The 21,966-nt window shown below is 47.6% G+C and overlaps 1 protein-coding gene across 1 annotated transcript; it reads right to left on the bottom strand.

Moving 5' to 3' along the window:
* Positions 1–1,986: 1,986 nt before the first annotated feature.
* PRPF3 (pre-mRNA processing factor 3) lies at positions 1,987–20,818 on the bottom strand. The gene is made up of 17 exons (XM_035098658.2): positions 20,671–20,818; positions 14,083–14,239; positions 12,808–12,938; positions 11,934–12,080; positions 11,462–11,545; positions 10,224–10,447; positions 10,006–10,062; positions 8,752–9,058; positions 7,525–7,691; positions 6,602–6,684; positions 5,516–5,659; positions 4,663–4,762; positions 4,324–4,437; positions 4,064–4,182; positions 3,517–3,600; positions 2,691–2,752; positions 1,987–2,332 (listed from the first exon to the last, which is right to left on the bottom strand). The coding sequence occupies exons 2-17, from the start codon at positions 14,225–14,227 to the stop codon at positions 2,186–2,188; spliced, it is 2,115 nt and encodes a 704-aa protein (XP_034954549.1). The 5' UTR covers positions 14,228–14,239; positions 20,671–20,818; the 3' UTR covers positions 1,987–2,185.
* Positions 20,819–21,966: the final 1,148 nt, after the last annotated feature.

Below are 21,966 nucleotides of genomic sequence, written 5' to 3'. Positions count from 1 at the left end.
GATGCATGTTTGGATTAAAGGCTGGTTCTGAAAAGGTTAAAGATTACTGCTCTAGAACCATCTTTGCCAACTTGACGCCTTCCAACTGCTTCAGACTATAACTCCCATCAGTTCCAAAGGAAAGCAGATTGTCAGAGGCTGCTGCAGAAATAAGAATTTTTAAAAATGAAAAGTATTTCTGAACATGTGCTGAATTCCATCTGAAAGGAAGCATAAAAGCATCCCTCTAATTCATACTTCTGTTGTCCTGGGAGCCCAAGGATAAAATCCTGGCTAGTGGGCAGCTTTCTGAAAGACTGCATCTAGCCCAGACCTAACCAACTTTATAGGAACAAAGAAATCCTCTGCCATCGCTGGGATCCTTCATTTTCCAGAACCCTCACCTGGAGTTTACACATTTCTACCAAATTACATCACAGTTCTGCTTCACCCTCACAACCCTGCATGGGACTTAATATTGCTTCAAAGGGACCGATACCACATCCCTAATAAAACCATCGAAGTTAAAGGACCTACCTGTAAGTAAGCTAATGTGAATTTAACATCCTTATCGTGACACCAAGGGTCACAGCGGCATATAGACACAACCCCATTGATAAGAATTCCTGAAGGCACACCCCTGGACACCACAATTCACAATGCAATAGTTGGTCCTAAGGTATCAAGCTACTTTGTCCCAAATTTTAACTTCACCTACTTTCCTCTGCACAGTGGTAAGCTGGAAGGCTCTAGGGCCGAAATCCACACCGGTGTGGAGTTGCAGGGGTCAGCAAATCTTTTCAGCAGGCAGCCAGTCCACTGTCCCTCAGACCCTGGGGGGGGGGCGGACTATATTTTGAAGGGGGGGAAATGAACGAATTCCTATGCCCCACAAATAACCCAGAGATGCATTTTAAATAAAAGAACACATTTTACTCATGTAAAAACACGCCGATTCCCAGACCGTCCGCGGGCCGGATTTAGAAGGCGATTGGGCCGCATCCAGCCCCCGGGCCTTAGTTTGCCTACCCATAGGTTACTTAGTGTGTTGGACTAGGATACAGGAGACCACTAGGTGTAACGTCTTGGGCCAGCCACTCACTCTTAGCCTAGGCTACCTCACAGGGCTTTTGTGAGGACAAAATGAGAAATATGTACACCACCTCAAGCTCCTTGGAGGAAAGGTGGGATATATATATATGGAACAACAACAAAAACACGTTTGAAGTATATGGCTCTTCGCTCCTCAAAGAATCCTGAGAATTGTGGATTGTTGTGGATGCTGAGAACTGTAGCCTTGAGAGCTGTAAACTAGTTCCCAGGATTCTTTGGAGAAAGCCATATGCTTTAAACATGTGACCTGCGGTAAGCAAGATAAATTATGAGGTGGGACCTTTTTTCTGATCCAGCAGGACGACTCTTTCTGCTGCTACCCACAATGCAGTTGGTCTTCAGTCATGCCAAGCCTTGAAATCATAACCACTTTGTTTAATGCACAGTGAACAGACTTGATCAAAAGAAACAGGTAAAGAAACATGGTTGGGTTTTGCTTTTTTTTTTTTTTGCTTTTAACTTCTTACCAAAGGAAAGAAAAGTTTATTATGTAAATGTAGGATGTGGGCTAAATCCCCAGCTCCTAAATCTGCTGTACAAGTTTCCAACACTGCAATCTGCCCTCTTAATGTCCATCGAAGTCGGTGACCCCACAAGTGCTCCTCAATCTCTCTCCTTTCTCCCCGTCACGGAGGTGACTGGCTGACTTTCCTAATGTCCAAACAAACCTACTGAACTGGCAAAAAAAGAATAAAACCAAAGAGCTGTGTATGGTTAGAAGGCCAATGGATTTGGAAAAGCAAAGACCTGGCCAGTGTACGGATTTCTTTCGACGCTTTCTCCACGGCCTCCAAGTCGGATGGTTTCCAGAGAGCATGACAAGGAAGCTAAAAAGAGCACACGTCAAGATCCACAAACTGTTTCAGTCCAAAACAAAAACAAAAAAACCCTAGGTAGTTTTGCTCTGTTTTTTTAAAAATATTTCTTTTAATCGTATGCTGTCACACTGCAGGGAACTTGAGGGGAGAAAGTGGGCTTGGGGAGGGGGGGCCTCTTTGGTGGGGGGAGTGGCACCTCCAAGGCCAAAGTCTCAGCTGAGTTCTCACTCTCCAAACTGAACACCACAAAAAGCCAAGAGAGAGGGGGGGGCCCTTTAGTCTGTGGATTCTAATACGGACTCGCTCAGAGCCAGGTCCCAGTAGTGCTCTGCTCCGTGTTTTTTAAAGTGCTCCCGTGCCATGTTCTCGGTGGGGCACTGCTTGAATTTCATCTCCCCGAAGCTGCGCTCCTTTGCTGTGCCCTGAGGGGGGGAAGACAGAGTTGGTGGAATTGGCTTTAGGAGTTAAAAGAAAAAGAAAAGAAAGGTGAAGAAAAAAGGCCACTAACATGCTTAGCATTGTGGACCAGGAAGTAAACACTTGAAGCTTAAACTGCTTTAACCAGGATGACCCTCCAAAGAAAACAGAGTCCTAGGGAGGAGGCTGGCCATACCAAGAATAGGTTCAGTATCTTTTCACAAATAGTCTGGCCACACATGGGACATTGCAGTGGGTGGGTGCGGAGATACAGGCAAGATATTGGGGGGGGGGGGTTCCAACAATTTCAGCGTGGCCCAGAAAACAAAGTGCAAAGACCTAGCAATTTAAGTGGATACTTACCTCCCAAACCAGAGAACATTTGTTTGACTTTTTCACAGACTCCTCGTCGGATTCATCGTCATCTGAAGAAAGGAAAAACGTGGAGGGGGGGGAGAAGAAGAAGAAGAGGAGGAGGAGTTTGGATTTGATTTCCTGCTTTATCACTACCATAAGGAGTCTCAAAGTGCCTAACATTCTCCTTTCCCTTCCTCCCCCCACAACAAACACTCTGTGAGGTGAGTGGGGCTGAGAGACTTCAGAGAAGTGTGACTAGCCCAAGGTCACCCAGCTGCTGCATGTGGAGGAGCGGGGAATCAAACCCAGTTCACCAGATTACGAGTCCACTGCTCTTAACCACTATGCGCTTAAAGCTGAACACTATTGGACTATCAGCCTGAAGGAGGGCTTTTTCTCAAGTACTGTGACCTTTGTTTGGTAAGGAGAGTCCAAAAATCAACTAGTACATGAGAAGAGCCTGCTGTACCAGGCCAATAGGCCATCTAGTCCAGCATCCTGTTCTCACTGTGGCCAACCAGATGCCCCAATGGGAAGCCCAAAGGCAGGACCCAAACACAAGAGCCCTCTTCTCCCCTCCCATACAGAAGCCTTGCTGCTTCTGACCATGGAAGCAGAACACAGTCATCATGGCTGGCAGCCATTGATAGCACTCTCCTCCGATCAAAAGGCTTTGTGGCTATTGGTTATTTTAAAATGCTTTGATTAGTGTTTAGAGTTTTGATTTGTTGTCAACAGAGAGTGGAACCACAATTGAATCACCATTTAAAATAAATACTATGCTGGACACAAGAGGGTTATGTGAGGGGGAGTGGGTTATGTGTGGCCTTACCGTCTCCTTTTGTATTTGATGTCTGCTCATCCCACTTTATTCGATGCAACATGAGCCGTTTGAATTTTTTCTGTGCTTTAGGGCCTAGGAGGGAAGAGAAAGATCACCGGGGGCCATTTTAATTCTGAATGGAGTGTGGGCAGTCAGCCAAAAAGGCAGCGTTGTTATGTTATTGCGAAAGTTTCTAAGAAAGCGGCTGGATTGCCCACATTCCTTCAGGCACATTTTGAACACGAGAGCTGGAAAAATGCTCTGTGAAAGGGATGGGCGGGAGAACTGAGTCTTGGAAAGCCATGCTGCACAGCCAACCCCCACACTTCCCCCACACCCTCATGCAAGCCTAGCAGGTTCTCTGGAGCACATCCTTTGATAAAAGCTCCCCACTGCAAAGAATTATCCTGCAGCGAGGAATTCCATGCGTTATGCTGGGGCTGCGTGAATCAGGCGGCTCCCTTTCAGGCCTGCTTCTGCTGCCGAGCGTTTCCAGTGGAGGAACCCATGTCCGAGAACACGTAAACCAAGCACAACCCATCCTCGCCCACCTCACCTCCTTCTACCACCACCACATTGACATCTTTGTGTAAAACCACAACTCCGGTTAGGTACAGCTGGCCAGCGTTCGCTTCAATTTTGAATTTCTTTGCCGGATTGCTTAGATTTCGGACTCTGAGGGAGAGAGGGAAGAGAAACATGCTAAAGCTTTTCTCTTTAATAGCTTTCCTCTGGAAGTGGGGGGACAGGGATGCGAAGGAGGCGTGGGCAAAGGGCACAGAGAGGCCTTTGCCTCTGGGGATGGAGGAGACTCACCTATAGACAGCTACGTGGACCCCCTGTGAAATATCCTCTTTCAGCTTTTTAACCTTCTTGGCTTTCCTCTGTTCTACGGTGAGCTTCCGTGCAGCATTCGCCTCTTCGTGAGCTCTGGGGAAGCAAGATGATATATGCAGCTAAGGAGCGAGCAGGGACACTTACTTTCTCTGTTATCCTTACTGTATTTTTGAAATAAAAGCCTCATGTGTGATGATGCACCAGCAAGGATAGAGAACTGGGTCTGGATAGTACCAATGTACGTGCACACGAGCGCATGAGCGCACGCGCGCACACACACAAACACACACACAACAAACAAATCCAAATCAACCTTACTTTTGCCTCTTGGCCATCTGTGCACGAACATGAGCCTCTACTTTGGTTGGGTCCTGAACGGCTTCCGTTCCCAGAACACGCATCAGGTTAGAGATTCGTACTGCAGAGGGAGAAACGCCGACGGCATTGAGAGCAGAAGTTAAGAACGGAAAAACAGCCCTGGGGTAGCTGGATAGAGCCAAGGGGGCCCATCTAGTCCAGCACCCTGTTCCCACAGTGGCCACCCAGACGCCAAAACGGGAAGGATCTGAGAGCAATGGCACTTCTCCCCTCCCACCATTTCCAGCAACTGGCATTCAGAAGAAGCATGTTGCCTCTGACAGTGAAGGTAGAACATTGTCACCGTGGCTCCTCTTTTCAAGTCATCCAAGGTGGTGACCACCATGGGTAGTCAAACTAAGGCCCGGGGGCTGGATCTGGCCCGATCGCCTTCTAAATCCGGCCTGCGGACGGTCCGGGAATCAGCGTGTTTTTACATGAGTAGAATGTGTCCTTTTATTTAAAATGCATCTCTGGGTTATTTGTGGGGCATAGGAATTCGTTCGTCCGCGCCCCCCCCAAATATAGTCCGGCCCCCCACAAGGTCTGATGGACAGTGGACTGGCCCCCTGCTGAAAACGTCTGCTGACCCCTGGTGACCACCATGCCTACATCTTGTGGGAACCAGTTTCAGAGTTTAATGAGGCGCTGTGTGATGAAGTCCTCTGTTTGTCTTTCCCACATTTAGCATCACTGGATAGCCCCCATCCCGAGTTCTAGTATTATGCGTTAGAATTCCAACTTCAAGCTTCAGTGTTTAATCTCTCTCCCTCTCTCAACAGAAGCCCCACCTGTCCACTACAAAAACCCCTACCTTTTGGCTCAGGAGGTGGCATGAGGCCTAACCTCACTTTCTCCTGCAACTCCTTCTGCGCTTCCCTCCGGGTCTGGCGCCGTAGTTTCTTCTGCTCTTTTTTGGTGAGGTATACCCCCAGGGTCACCGGCATGTCACTGTCCACTGGGGTTGGGGTGGGGACACACATAACAAGGACAACGAAGCAGAAACACAGTCAGAGGCAAGCAGGATTTTCTCCTCTTAGAATGGGGCTCACCCACCAAGCTAGTTCCTTCCCACCTCCATTATAGTTACTTAGACTTGTTACTCACTTAAACGTCACCGAGTGGCTTACAACACTTTTAAAAAACATAAAAATAAACACATTATACCCATAAAAGCAGCAGGAGGCTTTGGCAGGTAGCTTATTCCCTCCCACACCTTTGTGTGTGCTTCATTGTATGTTATTTTTAGACTGTTTGGTGTCTGGGAAGACTTGGTGCGGAATATCGAATATTGTGCCTGTGACATTGTAGGAGGAGCCTTCTTTTTTCAAAAAAGTTAGCCCCCCTTTCCCAATATCCACACATTCCCCATGCTGTTCAGTTCCTCAAAGACTACTGATCTGAAGACTGGGTTGGGGAATCTTTGCTCCCACAGAGCTTCCTGCATTGGTTGTGGTGGTAGGTGGACTGTGAGAGGCAGCAGCAGTAGCAGCCCAGTGAGGAAGGTCCTGCCCTGTGTGGGGTTTACACCTAGCTACTAAAGCAGTCAGTCCTAAGCCAAGAGACTGGAGCATCAGGTGAACATCACACACACAGCTTTCCCCTGCTTTAGTGCCGATTGGATCCTTGCCTATTTCACTGGGTTTAAAATGTATTGCAAACTGCCTTGAGAACTTCGGTTAGTAGGCAGCGCACAAACACTCCTAAATAAATAAAATGATCTGGAGCTTTTAGACTCGCCGAGCTCTTCATTCCCTGGGGACAGAAGGGGTGGGGGTTAAGGAGAATGGAGCAGGGTTTGGCTTTGCACCCTTCTGTTCTGCTTCCAATCTTCTTGTCTCCGCGGAATCCGCTCTCCACCCATCCCCGATGCAGAAGCAAAGAGATGGAGCGTGCTCACCTGGAGGGTTTAGCTGAGCTGGGTGCTCCACTAGGTTCGTGATGCCAAAATAGTCCTCTTTTTTAAGCGAATCGGCGGCTTTTCTGAAATGGGAAGGAGAATTTGCACAGTTGTGGGTGACGCCTCAGAGGAGGGAGCTCCTTCTCTTCTTAACCTATGCTATGCTAATTCTCACACTGCTTATGCCTGCTGCAAGGAACTGAGGCTTGGAGGGCTAAGTGCTCATCTAGGAAAACTCTCTCTGTGGCGGTGCCGCAAGTGTCACCTCAGAATAGCTAGCTTGGGAGCTAAGACTCCCGGCTTGATTTCCCCCCATCAAACTCATCAAATGGCCCAAGGTAAGTATGCTTCTGTGCTCTGAGGTTTTCTGTTAGCCTGGCTGCTGGCATGGACTTAGTCCAGTGGAAAGCTCCAATTTGGGAACCATCTCAGCAGGGCTGGCACCCGGTGCCAAATTTAAACAGCAGGCCCTGCTGGAAAGAAACAAAGAGCTCTCCTGAGTGCTCCTGGACAACAAGGGCTTCACCTGCTCTATTCCTGATGTCACAGGACGCCAGGCGAGCCTGTGCAACTAAAAACAGTTATGGCCTAGCACACTTAATTTGGCCCGTGAGCCAAGGGCTCCCCCATCACTGCTCTACAGCAGAGACAGAGGAATCTGTAGCGCACTGGAATTTGTGGGACTACAACTCCCACCATCCCCTAACCGCTGGCCATGCTGAGTAGTGGAGTATTACAACACCTGAATGGCTACAGATCCGCCTGCCCCCCACACTTAAAAATGGAGAGGTGCCTTCAGTTCTTTGAAGAAAAGTGGTCTTACAAACTCAGGAAAGAAACGCAGCAGGCACCAAGAAGGATGCACTCACCCCAGAATTATTTCTAACCCAGAGATTTAAGAGCTGAAAGGCAGAGCAACTCACAAATCGATGCCATTGGGTATGATGTAGGAGTCCCACCACTCCACCTCAGGGGTGTCCCCTTCCTTCAGCTCCTTCTTGGGGGTGATAAGGGCCAATTTGGTCGAGGTGTGGATTCCGGTCTTCTTGGCAGCTTGAGAAATCTCGGCCTGGAGTTTTTCCAACTGGGCCTGAGGGAGACAGAAGGGTTTTCAGGGAGGTGCACGGAAGAGAAGTGAAATGCTTAATTCAAAATACAAACTGCCCTAGATGTGCCTGTTCTCTCTTGCATGGGGATTTCTAAGTATCCATGGCAAGGGTGTTTCTGGAGAAGTCAAAGGCCCCCACAGTGCAGTGGGCTTGATCCAGCCATCACCAGCATCAGCCTAATAAAGAACCATTTGTCTGCTCACCTGTGGCGAATACGCACTGCCAGCAGGTGACCATTCAAGGGAGCCTTTATGAAGTTTAATGTAGTTATTTATTTTAGGTTGTTTTTAAGAAGGATATTCTGCTCCCCACTCCCTAAGAAATTTATTTTCCTTAAGAGCAAGCAAGCAAGAGTACCATGCTACCTATTTACACGGGTTGCCTGTGACTCAGACTCTGCCTTTCCAGGTCAGGGGGAAAGTGTCTGCTTGTGCTGAGCTCCTGCTTACAGGCTTGCTTCCTTGCCCCTTCCTACAAATTTTGACTTGTAGTTAATTTGCTAAGGGGTTGCTGGGAATTGTAAATCTGCGAGGGATAAACTACAGTGCCCAGAATTCTTTTGAGAGAAAAAATGTCCCTCGAATATGCTTTAAAGGCATTGTGTGTGCAACACCTCAGTATAAGGCAGATTCTTATGTTCCTTCCATGGTCAGAGGCAGTGATCCTTTTGAACACCAGCTGCTGGAAACCACAGGAGGGGAGACTTGCTCTTGTGCTGGGGTCCTGCTTACGGGTTTCCTACAAGCATCAGTGCGGGGGACAGCATTCCCCCGCAGGCATCCCCAAACTGCGGCCCTCCAGATGTTTTGGCCTACAACTCCCATGATCCCTAGCTAACAGGACCAGTGGTCGGGGATGATGGGACTTGTAGTCCAAAACATCTGGAGGGCCGAAGTTTGGGGGTGCCTGTAATGAGGGGCCCCTTTGGCCTGATCCAGCAGGCTCTTCCTATCAATACCCTGTTCCAGCTCTGTATGATGCCCCTTCCCAGGAGGTTGGGTGAAGGGGTTAGGTCTGCTTTCCAGAAGAAAAGTGCTGTACCTTCGTCCGCAACCTCTGGGCAATTTTTTCGAATTTGCCCTTGTCGTGGAACTTGAAGGTCCGCTTCGGCCGCTGGGCCGGGTTGATGTAGACTCGGGCGTCGAAGTATGTGTTGGACTCCATGTCCTCGGAGGGCTTTTCCTTCAGCTGCTGCTTGAACTGCTCCCTCTTCACGGCCCGAATGTTGGCCTTGAGGGTGGGCATGCGGTGTGTCAGCTCCACCTCCTTGCCGGTGGCGTCCACTGTGCGGCCTTGCTCGTCCAAGATCAGCGGCGTCGGCTTGGTCTGGTCCTTCAGCTCAACTTTCCTGGGCCAAGACATCCCCAAGGAAAACTTTGGTTACAAATCAGCCCTGGCCAACGGCCCTGAGCCCACTGGGTAAAGGGCAAGAGTCTCAAGCCCGCTAAGTCTGAAATAAAGCCTACAGAACAAGGAATTCTGGGAAGCCGCCTCCCTCAAAGAAAACCCAACAGCCCTGGCCCTTTTTTGCCTTTCGGGGTTGTGTACAGAAAGGATCTGCAGGATTTCTGGCTCTCGACTACTCCCCCACTCCCGCCACAAACTAGGCTGCTGAAATAAAGCTTTGAAGGTGGGCAAGGGAAGGACTGCGATTTCCCAGCTCTGCTTCTAAAAGCAAATTTCTGGGCTAAGATACCCTTGGAATTATGGAACAGGGCATCTCTTGAGTGCACATCCTCTGCCTCAACCCCGCCACAATTTTTCCAGTTGAACCCAGCTGGCGGGGCTCAGGGGGGGGGGGTGTCCCTAAGAAAAACAACATCACAAAATAGATCTCTGAAGTCTGCCCACCCACACTTTAGAACAGGGGTAGGGAACCTCTGACCTGGGCGCCAAATGTGGCCCCTCCAGGCCTTGCTAGCTGCTCCTTGGGACACGGACATGCCCTCCACCCAAGAAAACACCCCTCGCCGGCTCTCCTCCACACCCACCCTCCTTGAGGGCTTTGGCGTGAAATGTGACAGTTCCATATTCACAATATACATGAGTATATGATTTTCAATCAGGGCCGGAGGGAGAGATCTGTAGCATTGATGGATGCAGCCTCCTGTATGAGGCGAGGGAAAAATCACACATCCGTTGCCCTGTCCCAATTTGGCCTCCACCCCCACCTCCAGGGAGTTCCCCACGGGGGTCCTGTGAGTTGGCAATGGTTCCCCAATGGTTCCCCACCCCTGCTTGAGACACTTGTCTCGGGTCACACTTGCCAGGAAGGGCTGGCTGCTACTGGCTTACCGCGTACAAGGGGCAAATCCCTGTGTGATGGGACATTTCTGCCCATGTGATCCATTTCTGTCCAATGAGAAAAAACCATTCAGTGGTGTTTCATCAGGCTTTTCACTTTGCAGACCAATAAAATTAAGAAAGAAAAAAAGAACACAAACAAAGCAAGCAAACCGAAAACACATCCCACACCCCATCCCCCCCCCTTGGCAGAGTGTTACGATACTCACGGCGGGGCGATCCCCATGGCGTGCAGGTTGGCCAGGCCAACCATATTGGTGTTGCCGATCAGGCCAGGCTTCAGGGCCAGCTGAGCCTGGATCCGGGCCTGCAGCTCGGCCGCCTTCCGGGCCTTCTCGATGGCGTCGTTCATGAAGGTGGCCGCCTGCGAAGGCTGGATGGTGTTGCCAATGGGGAGGCGCTCTGGCTGGGTGGTTGTTGTTGGGGCTTTTGGCTGCAGATGGAGAGAGGGGCGTCACTGGGTGGAACAGCAGGCAGGCAGGGCTGACTCTGGGGCCCTCTGAGAGAGAGATACAGCCTCGCCTCCCTTGCGATAGGGCACAAAGCTGTAAGAAGAGGGCGAGGAGAGGGAGACACAAGCTGGAGAGGGTGGGAACCCTGGGCTGCATCCAGCGCGAGTCACCCTCCAGCTCCCAAGGTGGCCTCTCCCTCCACCCCAGAGTGTCACCACAGGGGCATCTGAAGGACCATCTTGCCCTGAGGGGAGCGGAGAAGAAGCAGTATCATCCCCCCCCCCCAAAAAAAACAAGTTGTCTTTTCCATTCTACTGTAACTGTAAAAAAAACTCACTGATCCTTGTTTTGTCTTTAATTATTATATTTTATATGTGGTTAGCTATCTGTGTTTGCAAGCCACCTGTGTTTGCAAGTCCCTGTTCTGGGGGAAAGGTGGGCTATATATAAAATAGAATCACAGAATCCCCAAGGGTCATCTGGCCCAACTCCGCCCGCAAAGCAGGAATCAAATAAAGAATTAAAAATGGTTGCGATCATCTTATGTAAACCGCTTTCTGAGGTCAGTCTGGAAAGCAGGATCAAAATGCTGTAAATAGGCAGAAAACAGTTCTACCCAAGAGGAAACCCACTGAAGTGAACACAGAGCTAACTGAAGTCCATTCTACTCTTAGTAGAACTTAGTGGGAGACAACCCCCTGCTTCTTCAGCTCAGAAACCTTTTTCTGAACTTAGAGCAATGTTACTGAACTCCCTCTTTCTAATCTTTTTTTGCGGCCAGTGCATAAAACGCCACTTTATTTCAAGTCTGTATTGATGAAGGGTTTTGGTGCCTACCGTCTGCGATGCTCAAAGTGGGCCTCCCCCATGACTTCAGTCTTCCATGCACACAAACTCAAGTATGGATGTGCCTTGGAGGAATTAAATCTCAGGAGGGACTCAGCTCTGCAGAACCACCAGTACAATGGCTCATGCGGGCTGCAACAAGGCTGTACCTGTGGGGCAGGAGGACTGATGAAACTCAGCTGCTTTTTCCTCTCCTCAATTTGACGTGTGGCAGCTTCCATCATCTGCTTGATCTGAAAGTGGGAAGAGGGGGGGGGAGAGGACGTTAGAACTGGACCCCAACAGCCTGTCTTGGTATAAGGCAGCTTCCGGCATTCATGTAAAAAGCCAGGCCCCCTGAACATTTGGTCCACAAACAGCTGGAAATCCACAGCCACACTGATTACATTTATATTCTACCTTTCCGCCAAAGAGCTTGAGATGCCTCATCTGGTTACCCCCTTCCTCCCTGCCCACGTTGTTTGATCCTCACCACCCCTATGAGGCAGCTAGGATAGTCCAAGGTCACTTGGCGCCTGTGTGAGGATATGTACTCCAGCTCAACAGATGTGCCATCCCAGCAAGCTGATCCCTGTCCCAGACAAGCACTCCATGTCTTGCCTCTGCTCATTTGAGACCAACCTGCAGCTTGGTCAGCATCCCGGGGCTTTCAGTTGGGGGTCCGGGGATCACCTCGGGCTCCTCCTCCACTTCTTCGAAGCGTGGGATGCGGCGCTTCTTCACCCCTGAAGATTCCTTGGAAATCTCAGAGTCATCCCCAAACACGTCCTATAAGCAAAATGGGCAGAGGAAACTTTGAGAGTGACCAGCACCTAGACATCCAAGGAAGCACAAGCCAGCTGAAGTCACATGACTAATGGAGCCTTCACATGGAACTTTCACAATAAAAACCTTCATACAATAGGCTAAGGCTTTACACATCAACAACCAAGCCGCAGCTTTTTGAGCACCTCATCCGCTTTCAGGTGAAACAAGTTTCTGGTCCTCATGAGTTCAGGCAGAATTGCAAGGGGAAGACACCATGTCCTATACACACACACATACAGATTTTTAAAGCTTCACACAGCACTTTCTGAAAAGTTTGCTCTGGATACTTTTAAGATGCAATTAATCACTAAAATATGCATTTGGTACAGTGGCTTAAAATAGGCATTTTTGCAAACACATTTCAGCTTCTGCTTTCTTCAGTCTAAGAAGCAGCCAAAGAATGTGAATTAATTGCTATAAAAGCATTAATATATTTCTGACAAGTCAAGATTTAGGGGTTGAGAGGAAGAGGAAGGCAGATGTAGGAAGAAGACCGATAAAGAATGAAAGATGCACACACTTTCTGTTGCCATTAAGGAAAAAGGTCTTTTCTCTTGGATTTTTAGGCATTTCAGCACACAGCCCTCCCTCGAAGAAGAAAATGCAGCAAGGCGATATTGCCACCTCCACAGCCAGATCTGAAACTCTGCTGTCTTCATAACAAAAGAAGATGAAGCCTTGATCTCACCTTCAGCTCCCTCTTCCGGTTCCGGTCGCTGTTGGATTTGGAGTGCCGGGAGCTCCGGCCTTCCTCCACGGCCTCAAAGAGCTTGTCCACAAACCGCAGAGTGGAGTCATCCAGAAAAGGCTTCAGGTGATCTGTGGGGGTGGAAGAGCGAGAAGGTGGGGGAAAGCAATCTGGGGGATGCCTGCACTTTTCATTTAAAGCACTCTTACACTGTTTTACACAGCCATGACTTCCTCATCCACAAAGAATCCTGGGAACTGTAGTTTATAAAGGGTGCTGAGAGTTGTTAGAAGAAATGCCGTATTGCCGTCACAAAGTTACAATCCCCACAGTGGTTTAACAATCAATTCCTCTTCCCAGATAACTCTGGGAACTGTAGCTCTCTGAGGGGGATGGGTGGCACTCCTCCTGACAACTCTCAGCACGCTTTATAAACTACAATTCCCAGAATTCTTTGGGGGAAGCCATGACTGCTAAAGTGGTACAATACTGCTTTAGCTGTACAGTGCAGATGCGTACCTGGAAGCAACTGCATGGAAAATATAAAGAACTCCACCTGCAACAATCTTGCTTTTAATTCATTTGTTAGCTGCATCATAAGGAAGCTTACAATTTAAATATAAAATAAGGCATGAAACTATTTTACCAAATAAATAACACTGGAAAACAAAACTCATTAAGCAGCCATCCACCCAAAGTTTTAAAAGGTCATTAGGGAAATTGATTCCACATGAAGTTAGGCAGATTCCATCTCATCTTCAAGACCAATCATATTATTATCATTGTTTCCATAATATATTAAGCTTGTTACCCCAAAGTCTCAAAGCGACTTACAACACATTGAGAAACATAAGTGCATATTGGCCTGGATGGACAATCGCTTTGTACAGCGGTACCTTGGTTTACGAACCTAATCCGTTCCAGAAGTCCGTTCTTAAACCAAGATGTGCTTTCCCATAGCAGCGGGGGACTCTATTTACAAATGGAACACACTCAACAGGAAGCGGAACATGTTCTGCTTCCAAGGCAAAGTTCACAAACCAAAACACCTACTTCCGGGTTTGCAGCATTCTTAATCCAAGTTGTTCATAAACTAAGCTGTTCTTAAACCAAGGTACCACTGCATGTTCATACAGATGAGTTACTAAAGCGTGAAGTATTTTGGGGTTGCTTGGCAAGGATAAAATCAGCAGGGGCATGAGAATTTAACAAGCTACAGAGGAGCTCAATTATCTGCCCTCAGGCCGACCTCGGGAGTTGGCTCCAAGGACCTACCGGCAGCTTTCTTCTTGTCCATCCCCTTCCCAACACAGTTCAAGGCGGCTGTAACCACAGTAGGCTCCGAGAAGCCAAGGACTCGCTTCACGGTCTTCTCCACCCATGGCTTCAGCTCGTCCAGCTCCCGCTTGGAGAGCGCCATCTTCAGGAGAGTCTGAGTGGGCCAGGAAAGGAAAGCACATCTTGAAAAAGCTGTCATGAATTGCTCAAAAACCAGTCACGCTCATGCTAGAAAGAATGAGTATGCTCCTTTTATGTATCCCTGCACACACACACCCGGCATCATCATATCTACAGCCATCAACAAAGAAGGCATGTAATTCCTAAGCAGCATTACTGTGGGTCGTGTTCAACATTAGCCATACTAATTAGACCCATTGACATTAATGGGCACAATTAACTGAGGACCATCAATTTCAGTAGGTCTACTCTGAGTGTATGTTAGCTGAGTATAAGCCAGCGTAACTTTCTCATAGCCTGTCAGGCTGCCTCTTCCCGCACTGTCCACCAATAGCAGCAGAGGGGGGGGGGAATCCTCTTCTTCCCAGCCCAAAATCCACTTCCTACTTATTGAGTGACATCTAAGAATACTCCAGACTCCAATGAGATTGAACATTGCCATTTGCTACCAGATCGTACTGAACAATAGAACAAATAAACTGTCTTTGTAATATCTTATTTTAGGCTTAAACTATCAGATTAGTGGGCAGATCTCTCCAGGGTTTTATCTAGCTGGGGTCCAGAGAATCACACAACTGGTTCCGAATGCCCAACGGAGCCTTTCTTCAATGGAAGCACCCCCACGCTACCCCAGCCTCTGTGCTGCACAGCAAGAAGCTTTTCGAACTCGACGACTGTCTATCTATCTATTTTCATCAATTAAATTTATATACCGAAGATCACAGGACAGTTCACAAGATAAAAATACAGGATAAAAGCACAATATAAATAGTTAAAACAAAAACAACACAATAATCCCCACAAAGATATTTAGAAGGCTGTAGAATATTAGTGGGTGTTTCCGGCTATATGGACTCTGTTCTGAAACCATATGCTATCAGTGCTCCCAGCTACGTACGTGACACCACAGATTTTCTGAGGAAAATACAATATTTGAACAATCTTCCTAACAATACTATACTAGCCACTATGGATGTGGAATCTCTATATACCAACATCCCACACAATGATGGTTTACAAGCCATAAGGAACACCATTTCAGATAAAACCACAGCGGACTTTGCTACCAAACTCTGCCACTTTGTCCTTACCCACAACCACTTCAAATTTGGTGATGACCTGTTCCTCCAGATCAGCGGCACAGCCATGGGCACCCGCATGGCCCCACAGTATGCCAACATCTTCATGGCAGATTTAGAACAACGTTTCCTTAACTCCTACCCACTCAAACCTCTCCTGTACCTGCGATACATTGACGATATTTTTATTATCTGGACACATGGACAACAGACCCTGGAAACCTTCCACCAGACATTCAATGACTTTCACCCCACCATCAACCTAACAATGAACCAATCTATGCAAGAAATACATTTTTTGGACACTACTATAAAAATACAGGATGGACGTATAGACACCACCTTATACAGAAAACCAACTGACCGACAAACATATCTACATGCTTCTAGCTACCATCCCAAACATACCAAACAATCCATCGTATACAGCCAGGCCTTACGTTACAACCGCATCTGTTCCAACTCTACAGACAGAGAATCTCACCTAAGAGATCTACAGCAAACCTTTTTAGAACTAAAATATCCACCTGATGAAGTTAAACAACAGATCAACAGAGCCAGACAGATACCTAGAGAGAACCTGCTGCAAGACAGACCCAAAAAAGAAAATAACAGAACACCACTAGTCATCACATACAGCTCCCAAGCTAAAACAGTACAACGCATCATCAGAGATCTACAGCCTCTCCTGGACAATGACCGCTCCCTTTCTCAAGCTCTGGGAGGAAGACCTTTCATTGCCTACAGACAGCCACCCAATCTTAAACAACTCCTCACCCACAATAATACAACCACCAGACTTAACATGGACACTGGTACCAGAGCCTGCAATAAACCCAGATGCCAACTTTGCTGCCACATACACCCAGACAACACCATTACTGGCCCCAACAACATCCAACATACCATCTCAGGACTATTTAATTGCTCATCCTCTAACATTGTGTATGCCATCAAATGCCAACAGTGCCCTTCAGCTCTCTATATTGGACAAACAGGCCAAACCCTACGCCAAAGGATAAATGGACATAAATCTGACATCAGGAAGCAGAAGACAGAAAAACCAGTAGGAGAACACTTCAATCTCCCAGGACATTCTATACAAGATCTCAAAGTAGCTGTCTTACTACAAAAGAATTTCAGAAATAGACTGGAAAGAGAAGTTGCTGAATTGCAACTTATCACCAAGCTCAAAACCATGGAGGGACCTGGTTTGAACAGAGATATCGGGTTCTTATCTCATTATACATGATAAGCGATCTTCAGCCATCTCAACCCTTGCTTTTTCATGCAAAACCATTTGCAGTCGTTTGCGGTCATCAACAGCTATCAGTCAGTCAATCACCCATTTCCACCACCCTTCTGAGTGATCCCCCCTCCCCCTCCCCACCCCTCCCCACCCCTTCTCTACATAAGTGCCTGGAAACTTCCATTTCACTGTATCTGAAGAAGTGTGCATGCACACGAAAGCTCATACCAAAATAAAAACTTAGTTGGTCTTTAAGGTGCTACTGAAGGAATTTTTTTATTTTTGTAGAATATTAATCAGCCAAAGGCCTGGTTGAAGAGGAATGTTTTCGATGGGCACCTAAAGATGTAAATGGTTGGGGAGAGGTTGCTACCTATGTGATGAAGCATACATAACAGCAGTATGTGCTTTGAACAAGGGTGGGCAAAAGGTAAATCGGGATCTGACTCCCAACAATTCAACAACTGCAAGAAAAATCACAAGTTAAAAATAAACAAGAGGGATTCAGCTAAATAGTTGCACTAGCAGGAGCCAGAGCAATGAGCGACATTGGCACAATGCCCCCCCAAAAGTTATTAGTCAGGAGAACCCCTGAAACAGTGTGCAGGGGGAGAGGAGATATCTCTGGTGAGCAGAAAGGTTGGCGTTGAATGTATAAGTTTACCTGTGCAATGAATTTCACCCAATAATTATATATCATGGCTGACCTTGTGCAAATCATTTGCCAGCCCTTGTGTTCCTGTATGATTACCTGGTTGCCAGGTCTTTCTGTGGTTCTGCTGGGTGAAGTTTTAGAGATGTAGGTGTTGAAATGTATGATCAGCTGTGTAGCCTCGGATGTAAATCTATATGCATCTATGCATGCGACGTCCATACAATATTTACCGTGTTTCTCATAAAATAAGACACCATCTTATATTTATTTTACTCAAGAAAATAAGCCTATGGCTTATTTTCGGGGGGTGTCTTATTTTTTTCAAAAAAAATTACCTCCTCTTCCTGTTGTGGCTCGGCGCCCGGAACTGGCTGCTGCGCTGCTGGGCGCTTTGTCGGCGCTTCAGGAGGGCACGCTGCTGGGTCCCCAGGTCGGGGCTCCACGCGGTGTGCGCTGCGGCTCTTGCCGCGTCCCGTCACCGGGTCGGCACTTGGCGCGGCGCACACTGCTGGGCATTTTGGAGGGGCAGCAGCATCCAGTTCCGGGCGCTGACAGGCATCTTCCTCTTCCATGGCGCCATCCAGACCTGCTCCCACCACTACGGCTTATTTCTGGGGTATGCCTTATATTTTGTCAACTCAGGAAAATCCTGCCATGGCTGATTTTCTAGGTGCGTCTTATTTTATGAGAAACACGGTATAGGACTTCTCTTCTTGAGGCACTATTTTACAACTTGCCTCTCTCTTGGTGATCTTGGGAGCTCTACCAAAAACACAAAATAGATCCCCACAAAACTGAAGTCTGCCAGCCTCAGCTTGAGCATAGCACAGGCTGGGGTCAAGAAAACAGAGGGTCCCTGCCCAAGAAGGAGCCTGCAACATAAATTGGAGGATGCAGGACACAACATAGGGAGGCTGCCTAAAGTTTATTGGAAGCCTGCATGCAATTCCCTATATAAATACATATTATTAAATGCAGTCACAGTGGCCTATGAAACATTGTGCACAGTTCCAATTATACCTCTTAAAAAATGATAACATAGCACTGCAAAAGGAAAGCAAACTGATTAGAGGAGAGCAAAAAGGTACCTCCTCCCCAATGAAAAAGGGCTAGCATTCAGGACTTCCTGTCAATAGCTGTCTGGGAGGAAGAAGACATGACAGAAGATTATAAAATGATGCATGGGGAAGATGAAGTGAATGGGGAAGTTTTTCCTCCCTATCTCATGGTACAATTCCTCAAACTGATTGGAAATTCATTCATCACTGAGAGAATAAAGTATTTCTGCACACAGCACAGTTTTTTTTAGAAAGGAATTCATTGCCACAAGACACAGTTGTGCCTGATGTCCTTTTTAAAAAGGATTGGACGAATTCACAAGAGGAGAATACAGCATACTGGCAAACAACAGCCATAAGAAACACAACCTCCATGTTCAAAGGGAGCATATCTAGGAAAAAAATTAAAAATTCCTTCCAGTAGCACCTTAGAGACCAACTGAGTTTGTCATTGGTATGAGCTTTCGTGTGCATGCTCATGCCAATGACAAACTTAGTTGGTCTCTAAGGTGCTACCAGAAGGAATTTTTTAATTTTGTTTCGACTGCGGCAGACCAACTACCTACCTGTAACCATGTATAAAAGACAGTGCTGGAGACAAACAAACAACTGGAGGAGACTACTCCTTCCTTACTGCTCTGCTTGTGAGCTTCACAACAGAGAATTTAGTTGGCTGCTTTCCTTCTTTTCCTGGATGAGTCCCTCAGGAGCTGGCACCCAGGAGAAGCTGGAGGAAGCTCAATGTGGAAAGGCAATTTATCTCTAAGGACCGATGACTTGTGAGGTTTCCAGAAGTCTCTAGACTTTTTCTTTTTGTCTGATTCAGCCAGGCTCTTCTCACATTCAGCTCTTTCTCTGACGGAACAGGTCCATGAATTGGACTGCCAGTTAGCTTCCTTCACTAATCTAGTCTGCATAAACTACAATACTGTAGTTTGTTTACAATTGGCTTGTTTTTGTTTTATTATGTATTCTGTGTTCTCATTTTGTATTTTTATGTTGTGAACCACCCTGTGATCTTTGGATGATGGGCGGTATAAACTACATAAACTGCATAAACTACAACTGCACAATTGAACATCCAATATCAGAAGCAGCATGCCTCTGAATGCCAGAATCTGAAAACAAGCCATGAAAAGAAAAAAAACCAGGCTGACAAGGAATGGCAGAGGAGGGAGAAAGAATGTTTCACTCTTCAGGGAGTCCACTAGTTCTCTATGCTAGGCATATCCTAGCATAGAGCTTGCTCACTACTTGGCACACAATTCCAGCTTGCTCACTACTTGGCACACAATTCCTTCTCACTTCTACCAGGCTACTACTTAAATTCAAGACATGACTAGGAACATCAGAATAATCTTACAGTAGGTTCATGCCAAAGTCTAGTCCATCATTATTATTTAGAGGCAGAGTCTCCAACAGTAGAGGCAGAACACAAACATCGTGGCGAGTAGCCATGAGGACAGCCTTCCAAGGCCTCACTACATCTTGTGGCAAAGAGTTCCACAGTTCAGCTATGTTCTATGTGAAGAAGGAGTAGATCAATAGCCTTCAACTTTTGCAGATTGAGGACTCATCTTTAACCTGTACATGCATTTCTTTTCTCCTTTTTGGGGACATATACAGTGGTACCTTGAGTTCACAAACTCAATCCATTCTGGAAGTCCGTTCAACTTCCAAAACATTCAAAAACCAAGGCGCGGTTTCTGATTGGCTGATCGGTCCAGGAAACAATGCGGACAGCTGAAACAGACGTTCACCTTTCGAAAAACGTTCACAAACCAGAACACTTACTTTCAGGTTTTCGGCGTTCAGGAGCCGATTTGTTCCATCAACTAAGCCGTTCAGGAACCAAGGTACCACTGTTTTTGTATGATGCTAGACATGCTATTGAAGCACAACGAGGTCCTTACCAGCTGAATACCAATGGACTAGATGAAATTCACTCCCATGAGAGATAGTGAGGGTCACAAAATAGGTTGGCTTTTAAAGAGGATTCTCATGGAGAATAATAATATATTAATAGCTAATGTCAGAGGGAGTGAATGCCTCTGCATACAGGGCTGGGAATCACAGGGTGGGGAGAGAGAGAGTCCCAAAATGCTGGGGAGAAAGGAGGACCTCCCGCCTTCAGGACCTACCTGCTTGTGGGGCTCCCAGGAGTGAGCCTGGCAAACCCACCTCGGCCTGACCCACAGACCCCAAAAAGAACATCCCCTCCCCCTACCTGAGAGAGGGAGAGGCCCCACAACCACTCCCCCAACGAGGAAAGGCCACGCCCCCTGCCAGCCCCCCAAATCTCCTCAAGCGGCCTCCTGCCGGCCCTTCTCCTTCCTCACCCTCCTCTCTCCGCCCTTCACTCACCGGGCGACGGAGGGGCGACCCTCCCTCTTCCTCGTCCTCCTCGGCCAGGCAAGGGAAAAGGCCGCGCCACAGAACTCCCACGGACGGAGACGGAACGTCGTCGGCGCGCTAGGGCCGGAAGCGGAAGGCGTGCTCGGGAAACGGAAGTGGCCCCGAACCATAGAGGTGCCAGCCTTCTCCCCCTCCCCGCCGTTTCTTCGCGCTTCGAAAGTCTTATTGAGTCTCTTCATGTTTGGAGGCGGGACTTCCGGGTGGCCCGCCTCCGACGCCATTTTGTCTCTGGTGGCGGCGGGGGCCGCCCGTTGGTAACCATGGCGACGGCTAAGCCCTCACCCGTCCATCCCTCCCCGTTGATTTCTATCGCTGTATGATACAAAAAAATGCATTATAAAGCCCGAAGGCGTTAAAAATGACAAAACACATTATAAACCAATAAGGCGGCTGCATGTTTAAAACAGCCCTGCGGTGCTGTAGGCCCCCGTCAATCCTGTGTCGCGAATGGAAAGGGAATTGAATTGAATTGATTCTTACGGTCACAGACCAGCTTAATGGAAAGGGAATTGCTCACAACAGCCCTGCCGTGTAGGCCGCTGATCCTGAATTGTAAACCATGCTGGATGAGTGCAATTCATACCCTGAGTTCCTTTGGGAGGAAGGGTGGGATATATACTAAATAAATAAAATGACAACAATGGATTGCCTCAATTGACCCTATATTGTAAATGGGGGCAATCGCACGCAATGCAAGCCCTGAAGTGTAGGCCATTGGCCATATTTAAAAACAAAACATTGTCGATATGGCACTGGACTCCACTTGCCCAGATTTGGCAAAGGTTGCTGTGATTTATGCTGACTGGGACGCTGCTTCACACGCAGTGGGATTGCTAATGATAATAATTTCTTTTTTATTTGTATGCCACCCATCTGACTGGGTTGTCCCAGCTACCCTGGGCAGCTCCCAGCAGAATAGTAAAGCGTTGAACATTAAAAACTTCCCTAAACAGGGCTGCCTTCTGATTTCTTCTGAAAGTCTGGTAGTTGCTGCACCATTCAGGCATCCTGGAGACAAATATATAGCACCACCTCTACAATCTCATCCCAGGTGCTCTCTCCAGATCCAGCCCTGGCGCTCCTTCTCCCCTAGAGTGCTGCATCAACGCATCCATTTTGCATCGATCTTTTCGTGCTTCTCACTGCAGTAGGATGTTGATGGCTTCCCACTGAAAGCCCAACTTGCTCCCTTCACAGGTGGAATAGCTAGGGAAGGGGACATTGACACACCAAAGGAGAGTCTTT

Source organism: Zootoca vivipara, chromosome 17 (genome assembly GCF_963506605.1).
Source record: "Zootoca vivipara chromosome 17, rZooViv1.1, whole genome shotgun sequence".
In the NCBI taxonomy this organism is placed as follows: domain Eukaryota; kingdom Metazoa; phylum Chordata; class Lepidosauria; order Squamata; family Lacertidae; genus Zootoca; species Zootoca vivipara.
Note: the sequence above shows the minus strand (reverse complement) of the source record. Positions and strands in the feature narration are given on the sequence as shown.

Coding starts and splice junctions, on each gene's coding strand:
- PRPF3 (XM_035098658.2), bottom strand. CDS start 14,227: ATGGCGCTCTCCAAGCGGGAGCTGGACGAGCTGAAGCCATGGGTGGAG. Junction 10,448..11,461: donor TCAGTCCTCCTGCCCCACAG/GTACAGCCTTGT, acceptor CTCCATCTGCAG/CCAAAAGCCCCAACAACAAC. Junction 4,183..4,323: donor GTCCACGTAGCTGTCTATAG/GTGAGTCTCCTC, acceptor TCTCTCCCTCAG/AGTCCGAAATCTAAGCAATC.